The 19583-nt window shown below is 60.6% G+C and overlaps 1 protein-coding gene across 1 annotated transcript; it reads left to right on the top strand.

Annotated features, from left to right (window-relative positions):
• Positions 1–430: 430 nt before the first annotated feature.
• Positions 431–2513, top strand: B0H18DRAFT_1107651 (uncharacterized protein; the record flags this gene model as incomplete). Its single annotated transcript, XM_048032717.1, has 11 exons — positions 431–443; positions 496–605; positions 718–849; positions 904–1035; positions 1091–1189; positions 1244–1321; positions 1373–1450; positions 1509–1595; positions 1627–1956; positions 2016–2262; positions 2323–2513. The coding sequence occupies 11 exons, from the start codon at positions 431–433 to the stop codon at positions 2493–2495; spliced, it is 1479 nt and encodes a 492-aa protein (XP_047887668.1). The 3' UTR covers positions 2496–2513.
• Positions 2514–19583: the final 17070 nt, after the last annotated feature.

The raw sequence follows: 19583 nt of genomic DNA on the forward strand, positions 1-19583 counted from the left end.
ATCAAGACGCCAAAGCACTATTATGCTTGAGAGAACTAAAATGAATATATAAGCCTGTCAAGACTTGAGAAACTGAGATGCAATTATATGCTGGAAAAGCAAATGCTGTATTGAATTGAAGCACTAGGATGCTTTGTCATGTACTTCAAGCATATGACTTGTCTTGTAAAGTAAGATACACATTTCAAGCCTTGAAGGGCTTTTCTTACTTGGCAAGACAAGGGAGTTTTTCCTGATGAACGCGATGGTGAACGCGGAGACAAAGGAAGAAGAGCGCCGGCGATCACGAACTTAGCAGCCACACTGCAGCCACACGGCGCACGTGACTCCGGTTATGCCGCGGGAGCGCTAATGGGCGATCAACTTGGTGATCGCTCGCCACACCTCTTCCTCCTGACCACTTGCGTATCCTCAACCCATCGTATCAACAATGGCCAAGCAAGGTATGTCCCCGGCCCAATCGCCGGGGCCTACCACTCATAACCCTTCTTCCAGCCTCTCGCAAGAAAACCGGCGGCCGTGACGTGTCAACTCGTCGGCAGGGATCGCGTGGCGGCCGGAACGCCCGCCAAGCATCGAGAAGCCCAATCGGGCTTGATGATGAGGTACGTACCGCCGTGATCTGCTCATCACGCTCCCGTTGACGCATCCTCGGTAGCCGATTCACCCTGCGCCGGGTCCCAATGTTCACGGAGCTAATACGGGTGCCGGTCACAGTGGCGGGCAGGCTGTCCCGGCCGACTATTCAGCATTCCGAAGGACGAGCCCGGCCGACTCTTCAACATTCCCAAGGAAGAGCCCGGCCGACTTTTCAATATTCCGAAGGAAGAACCTGCAGATGCGATTCTGGTATGTGGACTCATGCCGAGTAATTGAGCAATACTAACCTCCGCTACCTACCAGCCAATTGCCACCCACGCAGCATCCGGCCGCAATGTCCACGGACCGAGGACAGATGCCGGTGGCAGTGGGGAACCAATCGCCCCGGGCAAGCTCTTCAACATTCCAAAGGAAGAGGATGTGGAGATGGCCGTGGTACGTGTATTCTCGCCGAGCAGTTCAGCCTCATACTGACGGAAGCTGCTGCTAGCCTATTGCAGGTCCAGAGCGTGCTCGCTCGGCGTCGGTGGCTCCACGCCTATTTGGAATCCCGATGGAAGTTGATTCGGACGTTGGTACCGACGAGAAGGTGAGTCTCGGTTGAATGTTGACGGTGTGCATGTACTCACCAACATGCGCATAGGTGCCTGTCAAGTCAGCGCTGGCGACGGTGAGAAGGGGAGGAAGCTTGTTCGGCATCCCAACGGAGGATGAGATACCGGTAAGTTCAATGGTCTGTTCACAATGATTTTCGCTGATTTCCTGCCAGCAGGACATGGATCCGCTTGTCGCGAAGATGTTGGCAACAACACTAGCATCGCGGGCCGGGAGCTCCGTTGCACGTAGTGAGGTGTGTCATACCCACCGTTGCCCGAGCAAAGCAGATACTCACATTGTGCTCGGTGTAGTCGCCGCAAGAGCGTGTGCCCGCCGAGGTGGATGGCCGTGCGCACAGCCGGAAGCTATTCAACATCCCGATGGAAATCGCTGATGAGGTAAGTCCCGGCACTCACTCGGAGCAGCCAGAAACTCACTGCCGGTAGACCGCCACCGACGATCATGAGGGGTCCTTCCGCCGGGCCCGCCGAGCAGGGAACGGACGAGCCGGCCGACGCTCAGAAGATACAAGCTGACGAACCGGCTGGGCGTGGCGCAAGGGCCGCAAGCTGCGACTCCGACGTCGTGATCACCGGATACACGCCCGCACCACTGACGCACGCCAGCAACGACTCCGACATCGAGATCACGGATGGCCGACCGGACAACAGGAGCACCTCGAGCGGCCGACGCGCTGATGGTAAGGCCCTCCGGGCGCCGGCCTTCCCCGAATTTTCAGGGTATCAGAAAAGCGCACCGGTGGGCCCGAAGTTCGGCGAACTTGGTTGGGTGCCACCGCCTTGGAGGCGTGACATCAGCCCCTTGGACGGGGTTGCGGCATCCCCGGGTCGGGGAGCAATGTGCTTGGAGGCGTTAGCCCCAGCACAGGTGAGGAAGAAGGCACCCGCAAGGACAAAGGAAAGTCCCGTGAGTTGCCCGCCGAGCCTGACAGGATAGTCCCTGCCAACATTACCAGCACCCTTGCTCCACACCATGAGCAAGACGATGCATTTTTCACCTTCGCTCCGACTGCGACGAATGCGTTCAATCCGGCTCCGGAAACCCGTACGTACTCATTTCATTTGCTCATACATAGACACGCTGACATCCATTTCTTTGTGTCAGATGGCGGTCTGACCGGCGCAATGTCGTCACGAGTGCTGGAGTTGGCCGCCGAGCGTGCCGCGGTGATGGCACACATCGATTCGTTGTTGGCACTGCAGCGCGCAAACAACCAAAACAGGGCGGCAGTAGCATGGGTGAAGGAATGGTATCGCGAGGCGAGTGGTTCACGGTAGACAGATTTGTAATGCTCTGTACGACCGCCGTTGTTCAATGCATCACATACCTCGGCTGCAAAAAGTAACCGGCCGTACCTACCTGAGTTGCACTCGCCGGCCGGACCGTTAGAATCCACGGCCCGAGGTCGGTACCTTCACCCATAGTTGTGACAATACCTGAGTCGCACTCGCCGGCCGGACCGTCAGAATCCACGGCCCGAGGTTGGTACCTTCATCCATGTATGAGGCAATACCTACGTCGCACTCGCCGGCCGGACCATTAGAATCCACGGCCCGAGGTCGGTACCTTCACCCATAGTTGTGACACTACCTGACTCGCATTCGCCGGCCGGACCGTCAGAATCCACGGCCCGAGGTTGGTACCTTCATCCATGTATGAGGCAATACCTAAGTCGCACTCGCCGGCCGGACCGTTAGAATCCACGGCCCGAGGTCGGTACCTTCACCCATAGTTGTGACAATACCTGAGTCGCACTCGCCGGCCGGACCGTCAGAATCCACGGCCCGAGGTCGGTACCCTCATCCATAGAGAGCCGAAGCCGGTACCTTCATCCATCACTGAGGCGATACCAAAGTCGCATTCGCCGGCCGGACCGTCAGAATCCACGGCCCGAGGTTGGTACCTTCATCCATGTATGAGGCAATACCTAAGTCGCACTCGCCGGCCGGACTGTTAGAATCCACGGCCCGAGGTCGGTACCTTCACCCATAGTTGTGACAATACCTGAGTCGCACTCGCCGGCCGGACCGTCAGAATCCACGGCCCGAGGTCGGTACCTTCACCCATAGTTGTGACAATACCTGAGTCGCATTCGCCGGCCGGACCGTCAGAATCCACGGCCCGAGGTTGGTACCTTCATCCATGTATGAGGCAATACCTAAGTCGCACTCGCCGGCCGGACCGTTCGAATCCACGGCCCAAGGGCGGTACCCTCATCCACACATGGGACCATCCCTGAATCCCTGGTGGACCGCCACCGGCCGGACCGTTGGGAATGGTGTATTATATATGGAGGCTGTAGCCCCGCACATCTGGATTGACAACACCGGCCGGACCGTTGGACACCATGCCTGCTGGTGACCGACCGCACCGTCTAACTCATGGGTGTCGTCCCTAAGCTCCGACCGGAGCCCCCACCCATGATCACCCCACTCGCTCCGGCCGCACCGTCCATTGAGAACATGCTGAATTCCCGGCCGCCACGTTGAGAATCAATGCTCAAAGTGGATACCCTGCTGCGGCCGGACGCCCCCGGCCGCGCCGTCCACTCGCCGCCCGCTGAATGTCCGGCCGCCACGTTGGAATTCAGGGTTCATAGTGGAACCGGCTCCGGGCCAATCGTTTGATACGGGTCGGTCGGTACTCGGCCGGACCGCTAGAAGCCCGAGACGTGCAGCCCGGCCGGACCTCTGTATACGGCAGGTTACCTGCTCCGGCCGAGCCCGGGCCTACCGTTACAAACGGGCCAAATGCACTCCGGGTGGACCGTTAGTAACGGTCAAGTTCCACTCAGTAATGTGAGGCAAGACGGTCAGTAGTACTTCCATTTGTAGTATCCTTGTAGCACTGGGGTCTGCCCATGGAAGACAGGAGACGAGAGTCCAGTACAGCCCAATGGCTACCATGACATTTCATTGCACGGTCACGACTCACTACACGCAGTCATCACGAACTCAACCAGCCTGGTCACACGCATCATGACGGTCATACCAGCTGTTTGGCGGTGATCCTCATGTCGAACCCATTCCAAATCTCGCTTAGTATCTACGCCGATGTCGGTCTTCCGCGCAGACTACAAAGCCCACGGCGTGTCTGTACTAAGTATTGCAGCACCGGCTTGCGGGTCAGGCGTCCGTCTCGAGGTACGTGCCGACTCTACCACTGGCAGGCAAGACGGTTGGCGAGCAAGACGATGATCAGTGGGGCAAGACGGTCCAAAGCAGGCAAGACGGGGGCGCACCAGGATCGTGCGGCACCTCGACGAGACTTACCCCGTCATGCTCGTGCTCCTCTCCACTGACACGCGTGCGCTCCAGGCCGGCTTCGTGCAGGTGTTCGCCACCAAGCTGCACCAGAATTTCATGCTGCTGATGCTGCATGCCATCGCGACGGCGCTGAGCTTGCAGAGTGCGGAGTACTTCTTCGAGACGCGCGAGACACCGCTCGAGTGCAAGTTGGAGGAGCTCAGCCCGCCCGGATTGGAGAAGGGTGCAGAGCAGTCACGGGTGATCGCGGAGAAGGTGTTCGGCATCGTGGTGTCGTGATTCGAGGCGGGTGGTGATGGAAGGCTGTTGCTGAGCAGTGGGAGCCCTGACTCGGACGGCGACGGCGGCAAGGTAACCCATGCCGACACGTATGTCGCCGGAGTGCTGATCTGGTAAGTCCCTGTGAAGTGAGCCAAGCAATCGTCGTGTGGCGATGATCGTGCCAAAGCGTTGAGCGGATAGTGTGTGCGAGCAAGACAACATGCAACTCACAAGCGAGACAGCATGCAACCGGGACGGTGCACTACCAAGGTAGTGCGCAAGCAAGACGGCGGGCAACCAGGACGGCGCGTAAGCAAGACGATAGATGTGCAAGACGGCGCTCGCGAGCAAGACGGCGATACATGAGCAAGACGGGACACGAGAAAGCAACTCAAATGCTCACCCTCTTTTCTGCCCACCCTCTCGCTCGCTCGCCCTTCCACCCTCTCACCTGCGTGCCATCCTCAGACGCACTTGCCGGCCCTTTCACTCGCTCGCTTGCCCGTGCGCCCGCCTGCTCTTCCACTTACCTTCTCGGCTGCTTTCCCGTCCTCTCGCTCGCTGGCCCGTCCTCTCACTCGCTCACCCGACCTCTCGCTCGCTGGCCCGACCTTTCACTCACACGCCTGCCCTCTCGTTCGCTCGCTCACTCACCCTCCCACTCACCCGCAGCGACGAGTTACTCGTCCAGAGACTCGCCACCTATGGACTCACGGTGAGCAATTTGCTTCCATGACGACAACGACCTGCACATACCTGCACGTCCTCTGTACCCGCCACAGCGAGTTCAAAGTTGAAGCGTCCAGAGTTCGGACGCCTGAAGGTAGACCCGGGCTCGGGCGGCGGTGGTGGTCACGAGTAGGACGGTTCGCGCGAACAGTACGGTGTGTAACGAGTACAGCGCGCAGCTAAGACAGCCCGGGTATGCGAGCAGCACGGTGTGAGCAGGATGGTGCGCCGAGTCAAGACGGTGCGCAGGCAAGACGGTGTGCACGAGCAGGACAGCGCGCGAGTAAGACAGCACCGAGAAGGAAATTGGGTCGCCAAGACAGTATGCCAACAGAACGTTAGACGAACAGGACGGCGGGCAAACAAGACGACGCGAGGGCAGGACGGTGGCACACGAGCAAGGCGGATGCATTCCCAGTGAGCCGACGCCTTGATTGAGCCAGCCGACGCTTCGAACTCACAAACAAGCCCGGCTGGTCGATTCACACTATCAATTGGGATCACGAATCCCGATTACATTGCACCCAGGTAAGTACATTATGTCTACGTCGGCTGCACCATCCTCATCGTACAAGCCGACGCGTCGGCCGGCGTAGGCTACTCCCATGACATTCCGCGAGACGGCACGTCGGCTACAGGATAGGCTTCGGGTGAAAAGGGCTGCATGGTGTGCGTGCCGGGCGGACGAGCACCTTTTCTTATGGAAGGGTGTACGCTCTCCGCCACCGTCGACGATAGCGGACCCTACTATCAAGCATCTGCAGGACTTGTCGGTTCGTGAGTCACTTCGCGACACGAAAGGATATGGTTCCGCCCTCCGCAAGTTTCACATCTTCTGCGATATTTTCTCAGTTGCGGAGGAAGACCGCCTGCCTGCGTCATTTGCAGTGCTCAACTCATTCGCATTATGGGCCCTAGCCGACCCTCAGCCGGGTGATGTCGGCCTGATTGGAGGCCCGCGTTCGAGCCAGTAAGTCGGGATGTTGTCAGGAAGTACCTGGCTGGTGTGCGTGCCTGGCATTTGATTCAAGGCTGGCCAGCACCACTGTCCTCGGACGACCATGCGAGGATCGATTTCCACCTCCGCGGTCTTGAACGGCACGTCGGTGCACGCAGGAAAGCCCCACGCCCGCCTGTCACGGTGCCGATGCTTGGCGCCTTACGGGCGGCACTCGACCTGTCAAGTTCGTTCGACGCCTGTGTGTGGGCGGCCGCGACCTGCGCTTTCTGGGGGCTCATGCGCTTAGGAGAAGTCACCGTACCAAGCCGTGCTTCGTTCCGCGCAAACAAGCATCTCACACGCAAGGACGGACTGATCTCGCAGGACGTCAATGGCAAGGTCTATGCACAGCTCGACCTGCCCTCAGCGAAGACAGCACGCGAGGGCGAAACCCAAGCTGTCTACCTCGTTAAGCAGGGCGAGACAGTATGTCCCATCACCGCATTGCAGAATCTAATTGCAGTGGTGCCTGCAGGCCCCGATGACCCTTTGTTTTCGTGGCGAGACAGCACGGGCGCTGTACGGCCCCTAACTCGGGCAGCCGTCCTTCGGCGTGTCAACAGCATCTTCACCGCCCAAGGCTGGGGCACCTCGTTCGGGCACTCGTTTCGCATCGGCGGTGCCATGTTCTTTCTCGCGCAAGGTGTCAGCCCCGAGATAGTGCGCATACAGGGCCGCTGGAAATCTGTGGCATATCAGCTCTATGTGCGCGCCTTCGAGCAGGTTGCCTCGCAGCACCTTGCTCTCCGCTCGAGTGCTCATGGTCTGTAGAGTGTCGGCTCTTTTGGGTTGGGCTGGCGGCGAGTTCGCCGCGGGTCGCCTCGCTCTTGGTTGGGTAAGCGGCTCTCTCTCCGCGTCCGTTCCCGGCTAACGCTGTGGTGATTGCGAGTCCCCGGTGCGTGGACGACGCGGAAGGGAATTCTTGGTATCAGTGAAAACGATGGGCGGGGGTCGTTGGTACCAGTTGACGGTTGGCGGAGGAAGCGAGCGAGGTCCGTGGTACCTCGCGGAGGGAAAAGGGGGAATGGGGAGGTGTGCCGCACGCTTCGTCCGCGCTGTCCTTTAGTGAAGACTGCCTTCCTGAGCCTGGTATACTCGATAGCCTTCCCTCCGACGTTCCTAACCTGAGTTCTCCTCGATCCTGAGCCTGAGCCTAACTTATGCGACCTTCCTTAGCCTGAGCGCGAGCCTGAGACGAGACCTGAAGCCTGAGATTGCCCGGCGCAACCTAGATACTGAGTCCTGAGAGGTAGTGGTAGGTGACTAACTCCTCCTCCCTCTCCCCCCTAAGTCTCTCCCGCCGCCGTTTTCCCACGTCCTACCCTCGCTGGCACCCGTTCCTCTCCTCTCCCGTTCCTTCCGCACCCGCCGCGTCTCCTTCCGACCCCTCGCCGTGCCCTTCTCCAGCTCCTTCCGCCCCCTCCGCCTCCTCCCGACGCCTCGCCATACCCTTCTCCAGCTCCTTCCGCTCCCTCCCCCTGGCTCTCAGTGTTTCCCCACCGTCTGCAATGCCCGCCGATGCTCCCCCGAACCCGTCCACCATCGTCTTCACCACCCGGTTCTACCGCCTCATCGATCTTCTCCGTGACGAACGCGTAGTCGAGCCTCGTCTGAACCCCGATAGCGACCACGAGTGGCTTGCCTGGGCCCACGGAGCTCGGTGGTTAATCGTGCGTCTTTCCCTTCATCCTGATTCCTGATCCCCCTCTAAGCCGTCCTCCCCGCAGCGAATGCTCTTCGACTCTCGTTCCCGTGCAGTGGCCCACGGCGATGCTTCCCTTCCGCTCGTCCGCCGCTATCCCGACGTGCAGGAGCTGATCGAGTACCTCGACCAAGTCTTCCTCACTCTTCCGTCGCAGCATAGCTACGTGGGCGAACCCTTCCCTTTGATTGCCTGGGCCCCGAATCGGGTCACCGCCGAGCAGGCGACGCAGAGATTGGTCGTCCCCTCCTTCCGGTTCGCTACTTGGAGCGTCCCTTACAGCTCTCGTCCTACCGCGCTTCGTCCGACAGCCTCGACAGCCTCCTTACTCGGTTCCAGGGCCTCCTAGACGAGTGCCGCACCGCTAACCGCGACGCTCGTTCCGAAGCTGTTCGTATCGCCCGAGGCCTGAATACGGTGGAGGGCGGTGTTCGCGACTTGCACGCCCGCCTGTCGGAGGGAGTCTACGTCCCGGACGGCTACTCTGGGTACCTCGCCGCCTGCGGTTCGCGCCGGTTAGGGATGTCGATGATCTGGAGGAAGGAGAGGTTGAGGACGCCATGGGGGAGGAGCCCGTTGTCCATGTACTGTAGCCGTCTTCCTCCCGCGTGTTCTTATATTGGTTGTCCTTCCGCCGAGTCGTCCTTCCGCCAATGGATGTCGCTTCGCTCCGCATTGCCTGGGCCTGAGTGCGTGTGTCGTTCCGGGCTCGTACCGCTGTTCCCATGTGGGCCTGCCCCACATCTACCCCCACCTTGAAATTCTGACCGTCCCCGGTCAGACTCTCATTCTTCCCGATATGGTACTCCTACGCCGCCTTCAGGATCGTCCCAAGTCTTGAGCGATCGGTGATCGATCACGGCCTTCTGCTCGCCTTGCTTCTCTAGCGCTTCGTCCGACGCGTTGATTGGCCGGGATAGTCTCTTGATCGGGGAATCTTCTTCCGATCAGTGTGGCTGGGCCTCGTCTCCCCGCGTATAAGGCTCGCCGCACTCCTGCTCCTTCGTGCTCCTTCCTCCTCCCTCCCATCTCCTGTCACCCATGTCTCGTCCTTCCCCGTCTCCTTCTGCCACTCTGGACTTCACCGCCGGTCTCCCCGACGAGGACTATCCAGTCCGCCTTGCCGCCTCCGCCGAACTGGTCTCCCTTGAGGCGCGAATCAGCATCGTCGCCGCTCGAGAGCCGACCATGGGCCGCCATCCATCGCACGCGCAAGCGGGCGCGTGGTTGATCTGGGGCCGCCAGCTATGTTACGCCTGGGTGAGCACCTCCGATACCTATCTCCCTGTCCTCCATGCTCACGGGTCCTCCCAGGCTGTGTACGACGTGCACCTCGACTACGTCCTCACCAACGGGCTGTTTGAGACGCGTTTGCGTCCCGAAACCGAGGCCGCCTTGGACGCCTTCTGGGAGCGGCTGGACGGCTTCGCCAGCCAGCCCTCCCGGTACCAGGGTTCCCTCCAGACCCTCCGGCAGGAGGCCCAACTGCGTGGCCGCCGGTACGGCTCGACCGGCTACTGGGCCGGCACCACCTTCGAGCTCTCCCCGGCCGTCCTCGCCACGTCCCGTCGTCCCGCCTCTCGCGCTCCGTCCCCATCGCCCGTGCCTCATCCGTCCCCTCTCCCCGCCACCGCCGCGCATCTGTCTCCCGTCTCCGAGCCTCTCCGGTCGCCGCCCCACGAACCTCGACCTCCGTCCCCTCTCGAGTACGACGAGCCAATGCCTGAGCCTGCGGCCCAGGACGGGCCTGTTCCCCCGCCCGCCGTGCATCTCGCGGCCCTCGAGGACGTTCCGGCGCCTGAGCCCGCCCTCTCCGTGGCTGGGCCGTTCGGGTTCCCTTTCCCTGAGCCGGCTCCCTCCGCCCCCGGCCATTATGCCCGCGCGTCCTCGCTCGCGTTCACCGAGCGGGACCCTTCCGTCCCTCCTCCCGTTACGCCCGCGCGTTCGCCGCCACCCTCCTCTTCGCCTCTGTTCACAGAGAGAGGCACGCCCGTCGCGCCCCTTCCTCTGTTCGCGCCATCGCCCTCACCTCCCATCGCGCCGTCCATACCATCTCCTCCCCCCGGGCCTCCGCGCGGCACCGCCCTGTCTCGCGCGCCACCGACTCCCCCTCCGATCGATACCATCGAGGATGACGCCCTGGAGCGGTCCATGTCGCCTCGCGCGTTGGAAGAGGCGATTTTCGCCAGCAACATCGGGACCCGGCTCTACCGCCCAACCCAGCCGTCCCCTCCTCCCGCTCCTCGCCCGTCTCGCCCGATGCCGCGTCGTGTCCTCCTCAAGCTTCCCGACCACGGAGGCGCTCCGCCTGCTCCCCCTTCGCCGACAATCCTCCTTCCGTCCCCCGCCCTCCCCGACAAGTTCCCTCCGGTGCCGCAGCGCACTTCCAATGCCGAGCGCCCGCGGTACGGGCCCTACGTGTACTCTCCGACCACCCCTTGCCCTGAGTGCCGTCGAAATCGCTTCCGGTGCCGCATCGACGCCCTTCCGGGCCACGCATGCGCCGCGTGTAGTTCCCGGAAGAAGAGGTGCGCGTTCAGTGCCTTTAGTGAGTCCCTTTTCCGCCTACCGTCCTTACTTACTCATCCCCTTGCTTTCCAGAGGAAGGGGCGCCAAGCTTCTTCTATATAGGCCACCATCCCGACCTCCCTCGGTCCGCCCTCGCCTCTTACGACTGGGTAACCACCCCAGGAGGCACCCTCGTCGGTCCCCGTCCTTCGGATATCCGAGCCGACTTCCCCTTCCGCGGTGCTCCAGCGCCGCCTACTCGACCTCCCGCTCCTTCTGCATCCCCCGAGCCGGTCGCTGGTCCCTCGCAGCCTCCACCCGCTCCCTTGGCCATGCCCGCCGCTCCTCCTCGCCTCCGAACCGTCCAAGATCGACTCGATTGGATGGCCAGCCGGTCTGGGGAAGTCCGGCAATTCTTCCGCCGCCCCGGTATGCTCGGCGCCCCCGAGATCCCCGACCCAGAAGATGAGCACGACGAGCTGGAGGAAGATGTCGAAATGGAAGGTCCCGGGAAGCCTGAGCGTGAGTTTGAGTCGGAGGAGGGCCAGTAGGTAGTGTAGTAGTGATCCCGCAGTAGTCTCCTCCCTCCGATGTACCTCCCTCCGTCCCAAGTCCGCAATTGTACAATGTATCCCTGCTTACCCCCCCCGAGCCCCGCTGACCACGCCTTGTTCGTCCACCCGTGTGATAAGCTCCCCGAGGCCGCGCACTCGTTTCCTCACTGGCCACCGGATGGGCTGCCCCTTGATTCCCAATCGCCTCGAGGCTTCCGCCCTGTACAATCACCTCGAGGCTTCCATCCTGTGCATCTAGCTCGTTGATCACTTTGATTTCGAGTGGTGCCGACGCCTCGAGGCTACTGATCCTCCTCTTTCCCCTTCCACTGTCCGCTCCTCCCCATTATCGCCATCGATCTATGCTTGCCTCGGGTATGCGAGTCGTCCATCCATCCCATCTCCCACATCGTTCTTAACTCGTGCCCCGAGCAGCTATCCCACCCTGCACATCGCTTTCTCCCTGCCCCTCTTTCCTCCGCATGAGCGGCCTTCAGACTCGCGTCCCCTCCGCCGCTCGCCGCCTCCCCAGCGTCGAGCGTCGTCCCTTCTTCGATCCCGACGAGATTCCCCTTCCGTTCCCCCCGTCGCCTATACCAGTTGATCCCTCCGCCCCGGTTCCACTCTCGGCCCTCCCCGTCGAGGAGCGCCTCGCTCGTCTAGAGGCCTCTTCCGCGTGGCAAACCCGCCAGCAGGAACGAATCTGGAACGAGTTTGTCGAGTTCCGCCGCACCGTCAACGCGATGCTCGAGGCCCATGCGCGGGATATCGATCGCGGAGACACCCGCATCGCGATCCAGGTCAACGGGCTCCTCGACCTGTTCCTAGAGCACCGCCGGAACTACGAGTACCATCTTAACACCCAGCGCCGCCTCGAAATTCGTGCCGGCTTCGATCGCGGGACCGTCGACCGTCGCCTCGATACTCTCGCCGAGAAGGTTCGTGCCCTGGAAGGCTTCCGCGGCTACGTCCGTTCCCGCCTCGACGACATCCACAATGATTCCTCCGTTCAGGCCGCCCTCGACGTTATCGAGACGCAGCTTTCGTATGTCCTCGAGCACATACGCTCTACCCCCTCCAGCTCGTCCGTCCGCGCTTCTCCTCCCCTCCGCGGGTCACACACTCCTTCCGACGCGGCAGCCACTCCCTCCGCTCCGCCAGCCTGACTCCGCGCCTCCCTTCCTCGTCAATCCTCTTCTTCCGCGTCCGACTCTTCGTCCTTGTCGTCCGCGCCGAACCTTTCCTCCAGCTCTTCATTCTCGTCCGGTAAGTACTCATCCCACTCCTCAATATCCACTAGCTTAACTTGCGCCTTGTCCCTTCCGCGATACGGTATCACCCGGAACGCCGCATATCTGTGCCTCGACACGCTTCCGTCTAGTTCTGCGAGAATGTACGACCCTCCCTCCGTCCGCCGCACTACGATCATCGGCCCCAGATACCGCTGTTTCGCCTTCCGACTGTGTTCCGTTTCGATTTGCGAGTTTCGCACTAACACCAGGTCTCCAGGATTATGCTTGTAGTCTTTGATAGTGTGCTCGTTCCGCTTGATAAACTCCTTCACCGATTTGTACCTAGCTTTAAGCACCTTCCGATGAATACCGTCAAGGTCCTCTCTTCGCTTCAGCAGCTGCCGTGCCCGATGCGCAATGAATTCCTCCTGAGATAGCATCTCCTCCGGCGCCGGAACCAGGTACGTTGCTTCCGCTAGGTCAAATGGAAAGATTGGCTCAACTCCATGCATAATCCTGTACGGCGACATCCCAGTGCTCTTCTGTATCGAGACTCGTTCCGCCCAGAAAACCGCGTCGATCACCGATGGCCACTTCGATTCATTCCCTCCGCAGAGCTTCATCGTTGCCTCCCGCACGTCAAAGTGCCGTCGCTCGACGATCCCGTTTGCTCTCGAATTATACGGCGAGATCTTAATATGCCTGATCCCGTATTTCTTCGCGAGGTATTCCATCGCCGCGAGGAACGCAGGGCCGTTGTCTGTTACTATCTCCGCGACCGCCCCCCACCGACAGAGAATATCCTCGTAGATCCATGCCCCTAGTATTGGCCCAGTCTCCCTCCGCAGCTTCCGGAATTCCGGATACGATCCTAGGGAACATCTCCCTTGAACTATCATCTTGTATCCTCCCGCGGCAGGCATGTGCATTGTGTCCATGTACACCTTATGGAATAATCCCTGCGGTATCGCGACCGTCGGAGGGATCTTCAGCCGTTGCGTGCTCCTAAGTTGGCACGCATGGCACGTACTCACGTACCACCGTACGTCCTGGTCCAGGAACGGCCACCAGAAGCGCTCCAGCAGCCTCGTCCGCACCGTAAGTACTCCCTTATGTCCGAGGTCGTCGTGCGCCTGCCTCAATAGCTCTAACCTTCGCTCCCTCCGAATCACTCGCTTATGCTTTCCGTCTGGGTCCCGTCGCCAGAGTCTCCCTCCGCGTAAGAAGAACCGTCCTGCCTTTCGCACGAATTTCCTGAACGCCGCCTCGTCCGCCATTCCCTCCGGTCTCTCGGCGGTCCTCAGGAACTCCTCAATGCGTACCAGATCTTCTTCCGCCGCATCCGCCTTGTCATGCCGCGGAATCTCCACTTCTTCCGCGTCTGGGCCTGCGACCCCAATCACTAAGCAGAGGATCCGCGCCTCCTCCCGTGCTCGGAGCCCCTTCCGCCGGTAGCTCGGCTCGCTAGAGTTCCAGGTTTCAATCGTAAACGCGCATGCTTCGTCGATCCACTCTTCGGGATCTCCCTCCTCCTCCGGGTCTTCTTCCGCTCGTTCCCTCCGTGATAGCCCGTCCGCCCCGGAGTGAAGCACTCCGGGAATATGCACCAGCTTGAAGTCGAAGAGTAGGATCGCCGCTATCCACCGGTTCATTGCCGCATTCGGCTGAATGTCCGGGTTGTTGAGCATGCCCTTGATGTACTTCGCATCTACCTCGACTTCCAGCCTCCGCACGCCGATAATGTGTATCCTCGACGCTCGCAGCGCCCGGAAGAGCCCATATAGTTCTACCTTTGCTTGTGAGTAGCGCGACTCCCGTTCATTCCACGTTATTGACCCAAACCTGCTCGGGCACTTCCTCCCCTTCACGTCCCGCTGCAGTAGGACAAACCCGACGCCGATGACCGAAGAGTCCACGGCCAGAATCACTACTCGGTCGGTAGTATAGTCGATTGGAAGGAGCGCAGGGCAGTTCACGAGTGCTTCTTTCAGTGTTTCCATCGCCAGCTCTTCTTCCGCCCCCCATCCGAAGTCAACCCCCCTCCGCGTCAACCTAGTGAGTGGTCTCGCGATCTTTGAGAAGTCCTTGATGAAGATCCGAACCAGCCCCATCGTCCCAAGGAAGGCCCGCACGTCCGTCACCGTCTTGCACGCTGGCCAGTCGCGGATCTTCTGCACCCTAGCGTCGTCAGGCTCCCTTCCGCTGTATGTGCACTTATGTCCCAGGACTACCACGTCCGGTACGCACAGATGTGCCTTCTTTCCCGAGAACGTCCCTCCGACGGCACCCATCCTTTGGAGGATGCGGTTCATGTTCTCCAGGTGTTCCCACACGAATCGCCTTATGCCTGGATTCCCTCCGATGGTCTCGTACCCTCCGCCGGGAAGCTCGTACCTAGTTTTCGGCCCTTTTGCGTTCACGTCATCAGCGAATGGTATCGTCACGTCTGGAATCTCGTCTTGCATGATGAACGTTACGTCCCCGTGTACGATCTGCATCGCGTTCGTATATCCCATCGGTACTGCCGTCAATCGCAGGGCCCCCAATGGTGACTGGAACGTTGTGAGGTCCCTCGACCGGATTGCCAGCCCCCGCTGATCGAATGCTACGAACAAATCCAGGGCCCCGTAACATGCCCTTCCGCCAAACGATTCCGCCAGCTGCTCGATGAACGGAGGGACCGCCGCATCCTTGATCGTAACAGCGTTTAGTGGCTGCAGGTCGTGTACCAGTCGGAGAGACTTTCCATCCTTCTTGACCACGCAGAACCATCGCGAGCGATACGACGAGCTTGATGGCTCGTACACCCCGGACGCGATTTTGTCCTTGATGATGCGGACGACCTCGTCGTAAATACCAGGAGGAATCGGTATGTTCTTCAGTACCCACGGAATGTGCTCGACCGTTGGGATTACCACAGGATCGAAATACTCTTCCCTCAGCCGCCCCTTCTCCGTCTCGTCCCACGCAAATACTTTGTCGTGCATCCCTACGAGCCAGTCCACCAGCTTCGCCTCCTCCGGCCATAGGAATCCGCTTCGTCCTACGTCTAGTGCGTCCCTCCGTTCCTGCGTGTACCTTCCGCGCGGAATGAACTCCGGCGCGACGATCGGCATAACGGGCATGCCCGCTAGCGGATCGGTCGGCGCCCTTCGCACCACCCTAAACTCCTCGGGGAGCGTTGCGGCCACTGGTCGTACCTTCCGAGCCACCTTCTTGTAGGCCAGCACCTCGATTGCCATCCCCGTTTCTACTTTGAACACCTCCTCCTCCTCCCATCCGTCTTCCTCCTCCGCCCCATCTCCAGACTCATACTCTCCTTCCGTTGCGTTGCGATCTCCCTCCGCCCGCTCGAAATCCTCCCCCGCCGATTCGTAGTCTTCTTCCGCCGGCTCGCAGTCCTCCTCCGCTGACTCATCGTATCGTTCTCCATCCCCACGCGCTCCTCCCGCCGGCTTGTCTCGACATCCTTCAGTCTCGTCGATAGTCTCTCTGCCTCCCACATCCCCATACTGAGCAACGGTCTCGTGTATTGCGTCGCTAAAATCCAAGGATTCATTACAACTCGGGAAATGGGTATCTGCAGAGTCCATCGACGATCCATAGTCGCTAAGCCTGTCGGTAGGCGCTCCCGTTCCTTCCGCACCCTCTCCGTCCCAGACATATACTGAATAGTGGCCCATAAGATCGTCTCCGCTCGCGTTGCTTGCATCATCGACTTCTAAAAATCCTCCGCGGGAGGATCTTCGGCCGGGCGTCCCTCACTCTTCTTCTTCGACCCCGCGCAGCGCTCGAAGGACGGTACCATCACGCGGCGGTTGCTCTGCGGATCGGTAAGGACGACCGTCTGGCTTCCGTCCTTGAAGTCCCGGGTCTCGCAACAGCTCGCGGCGAAGAAGGGCCGGCCCAGGAGCACCTCGAAAGGAGCGTCCCTTACCACCTGGACATTCATGACGATCTTTACCTCGTCGTCGAACACGAACTCCATCCCGATGGCCTTCCCTATCGTCCGAGTGGTCGTCTTGTTCGCGCTTTCCATTACGCATCCTTCGTCGGGGCGAAGACTCCCTCCGACGCGCTCCCAGATATCCTTCCGCATCAGGACCATCTGTGCCCCTGAGTCCAGGATGCACGCCGCCCTTCCGACGCCATTGATCAGCGGCCGCAGCTCCCGCAGCGTCAAGGAGTCCCAGTACCCGCTGTCGAATACGTTCCCTCCGCTAGACAGCTCGGTGGTCCCCACGTTCCACACCGCTTCCTCCGCCATGCCGGCGACCTGCACACGTTGCGTCTTGATCTGCTCGTCAACTACCTTCCGAAACTCCTGGCTGATCTCGAGAATCTCGCCCCAGCTCGCCTTCTGATCGCTCTCGTACATCATCCGCCGTGCCAGATCTTCGGCCTTCGCTCGAGGGTCCTTTCCCTCGTTGATCTTCGCCTGGAACCGATACTGTGGTTCGGCCGTCCGCCCTTTCCCCTGATCCCTCGCCACCGGGCCTCCTCCGCTCGTTCCGGCTGATACCCCCTTTGCTGGGATGCCCGGCGGCTTCCCAACCGCCCCGCGCACAGTTCCTCCGCTGGGCTTGCTTCCGCGCGCATCCTCTTCCGCTGGAGGATCCCTAAAAGATACCTTCTTCCCTCCTCCGCGCACTCGAGCCGCCTCCGCCGCTAAGACACGTGCACGTTCCTCTAAGTCCTCGGCGCGCCTGAGTGAGTCCTCTTCCTCGGTCGTCTCCTCGACCGTATATCCTTCGACGATCTCTACAATGTTCGCTCCTAGATGCGGCGGCCCATCCCGAATCTGCCCGTCGTTCCCTCCGACGTTCCCTTGCTGCTGCGGCTGCCCTCCGTTCCCTCCGCCGGCCAAGTTAGCCATCCTGGCCTCGATAGCGTCGATCAGGAATCCGCCTCCATACCGCGACACAAAACCCCCATCGGGGAAGCGTATCTTCTGTTCGTCATCGAGCCTGATCTTCCCCGCACGGAGGTATTCCCCGACTTTCCTACACTCGCGCAGGAAGTGTCCTATCTCCCCGCAGAAGTTGCATGTCCTGGTCCCGAACCCTCCACCTCCGCTGTACCCTCCGCCTCCGCCGCCATACCCTCCGCGCCCAGGTCCTTGAGGCTGGTATCCGAAGACCGGTCCTCCCCGACCCGTTCCTCCGCCGTACCCCCCGCTATTGTAGTTCGCGCTCGTGTAGGCTCCTCCGCCATAGTTCCCCGCTCCGTACCCTCCTCCGCCGTAGTTTCCGGCAGTGTACCCTCCTCCGCGGCCTCCTCCGCTTCCATGCGTCTGCTGGAGTGCCCCTAGCGCCGCCACGAAGGCTCGGCTCAGGGCTTCCTCCGTCATCGGTTCCTGCTTAACGCCAGATGACCCCCCTCCTCCGCCGGCTCCCGCACCGGTACCCCCACCTTGAGTGTTGCCTCCGCCGCCGTAGCTGACCGCGCTGAGACACTGCTGCGCTGCCCCATGCAGCTGCTCAAGGCTGTATCCTTTCGCGGGGTCGACCGTAGAGTTGACAATCTCGACCCTCCGACGGATCGCGTCCGCCGACTTCGTGTCGAATCCGGAGAGGTACTTCTGGTGCACCTGCGACTTAGACACCAGCCCTTCCGTCATTAGGTAGCGGGCCACCGGAAGGAACTTTCGATAGAACTCTGCCTCCCCACTGCGCGTGTCCGTCCCGGCACTCAGCCCGGCCGCCGCAATTGCGTCCAGATCGGTTTCTAGATATTTGGATGCTCCGTCCGACCCAGGGTACAGCTTCACGATCCCCTCCTTATACTGCTCGAACGTCGGGTTGTCGGGGACGGTTACAGTGCCCCACAGCTCATACTGATCGGGGTTCAGGTACCTCTGAGCGTACCGAATCTTCTCCTCGTCGACGGTGATGTTCGCGAGCCCCAGAAGATCGGAGACGTCCTCGAAGTAACGCGCGAGCGACCGGGGCTGATCATCGAATTTCGGAGCAATGCGATCCCTGCGGACGGGCATACTGCGTGGCTGGATAGCGGCCATTTTATTTTCTGGTTGGGCGGAAGGAGTGCGGAGGAAAGGGGAACGAGCTCGAGACTCGTCGGAGGGAGTAACAGATGAGACGGAGGAAATTGTCTCCGATATGTCGGAGGGAATTGCGAGATACGGGTTTAAAGGGACTACGAACAGGGGTATGGTTTCGTCGACAGGCGACGATGGCAGTGATGCGTATATTGAGACGGGTGATTCTGGAAGTGGAACATTGATGGGATATGGTGAGGGAGGAAGCGGAACCGAGGCCGGCACCGATACGGGGCTGCCCACTGACTTGGTCGAGGAGGAGAGCGCGGACGGGGTAGAGTATGCTCGCCGCCGAGGTACGTTTGCTAATGGGATCGACTCGCTCGACGCTGAGCTTCGAGTTGGTGATGATGCAGGTGCGGAGGTGAGGGTGCTGTCAGCCGGATCGAGGAACGGGTTCTCTCCGTCACTGTCGTCAGCGTGCGGAAGGGGAATGCCGTCTAGTGCGGGTACCCTGAGCGATGGGTCGTACGGCGAGTCCGGGGAGTGATGTACGATAGCGAGCTCCTCGAGTAGACTTCTCGTAGGGGTGCGAGGCTCTGAACGATTAGGGACGGTAGCGAGAGTTTTCGCTCGGGACCGTGTGATAGGCAGGATGACGTGGCACCCGGGGTTGGGTCAACAAGATTTTACCAACGAAATCCCCCTCGCGGTGGGCTCCAGTTGTGGTGATTGCGAGTCCCCGGTGCGTGGACGACGCGGAAGGGAATTCTTGGTATCGGTGAAAACGATGGGCGGGGGTCGTTGGTACCAGTTGACGGTTGGCGGAGGAAGCGAGCGAGGTCCGTGGTACCTCGCGGAGGGAAAAGGGGGAATGGGGAGGTGTGCCGCACGCTTCGTCCGCGCTGTCCTTTAGTGAAGACTGCCTTTCCTGAGCCTGGTATACTCGATAGCCTTCCCTCCGACGTTCCTAACCTGAGTTCTCCTCGATCCTGAGCCTGAGCCTAACTTATGCGACCTTCCTTAGCCTGAGCGCGAGCCTGAGACGAGACCTGAAGCCTGAGATTGCCCGGCGCAACCTAGATACTGAGTCCTGAGAGGTAGTGGTAGGTGAC

Source organism: Fomitopsis serialis (genome assembly GCF_022376445.1).
Source record: "Fomitopsis serialis strain Sig1Antser10 chromosome Unknown B0H18scaffold_119, whole genome shotgun sequence".
Taxonomy (NCBI): domain Eukaryota; kingdom Fungi; phylum Basidiomycota; class Agaricomycetes; order Polyporales; family Fomitopsidaceae; genus Fomitopsis; species Fomitopsis serialis.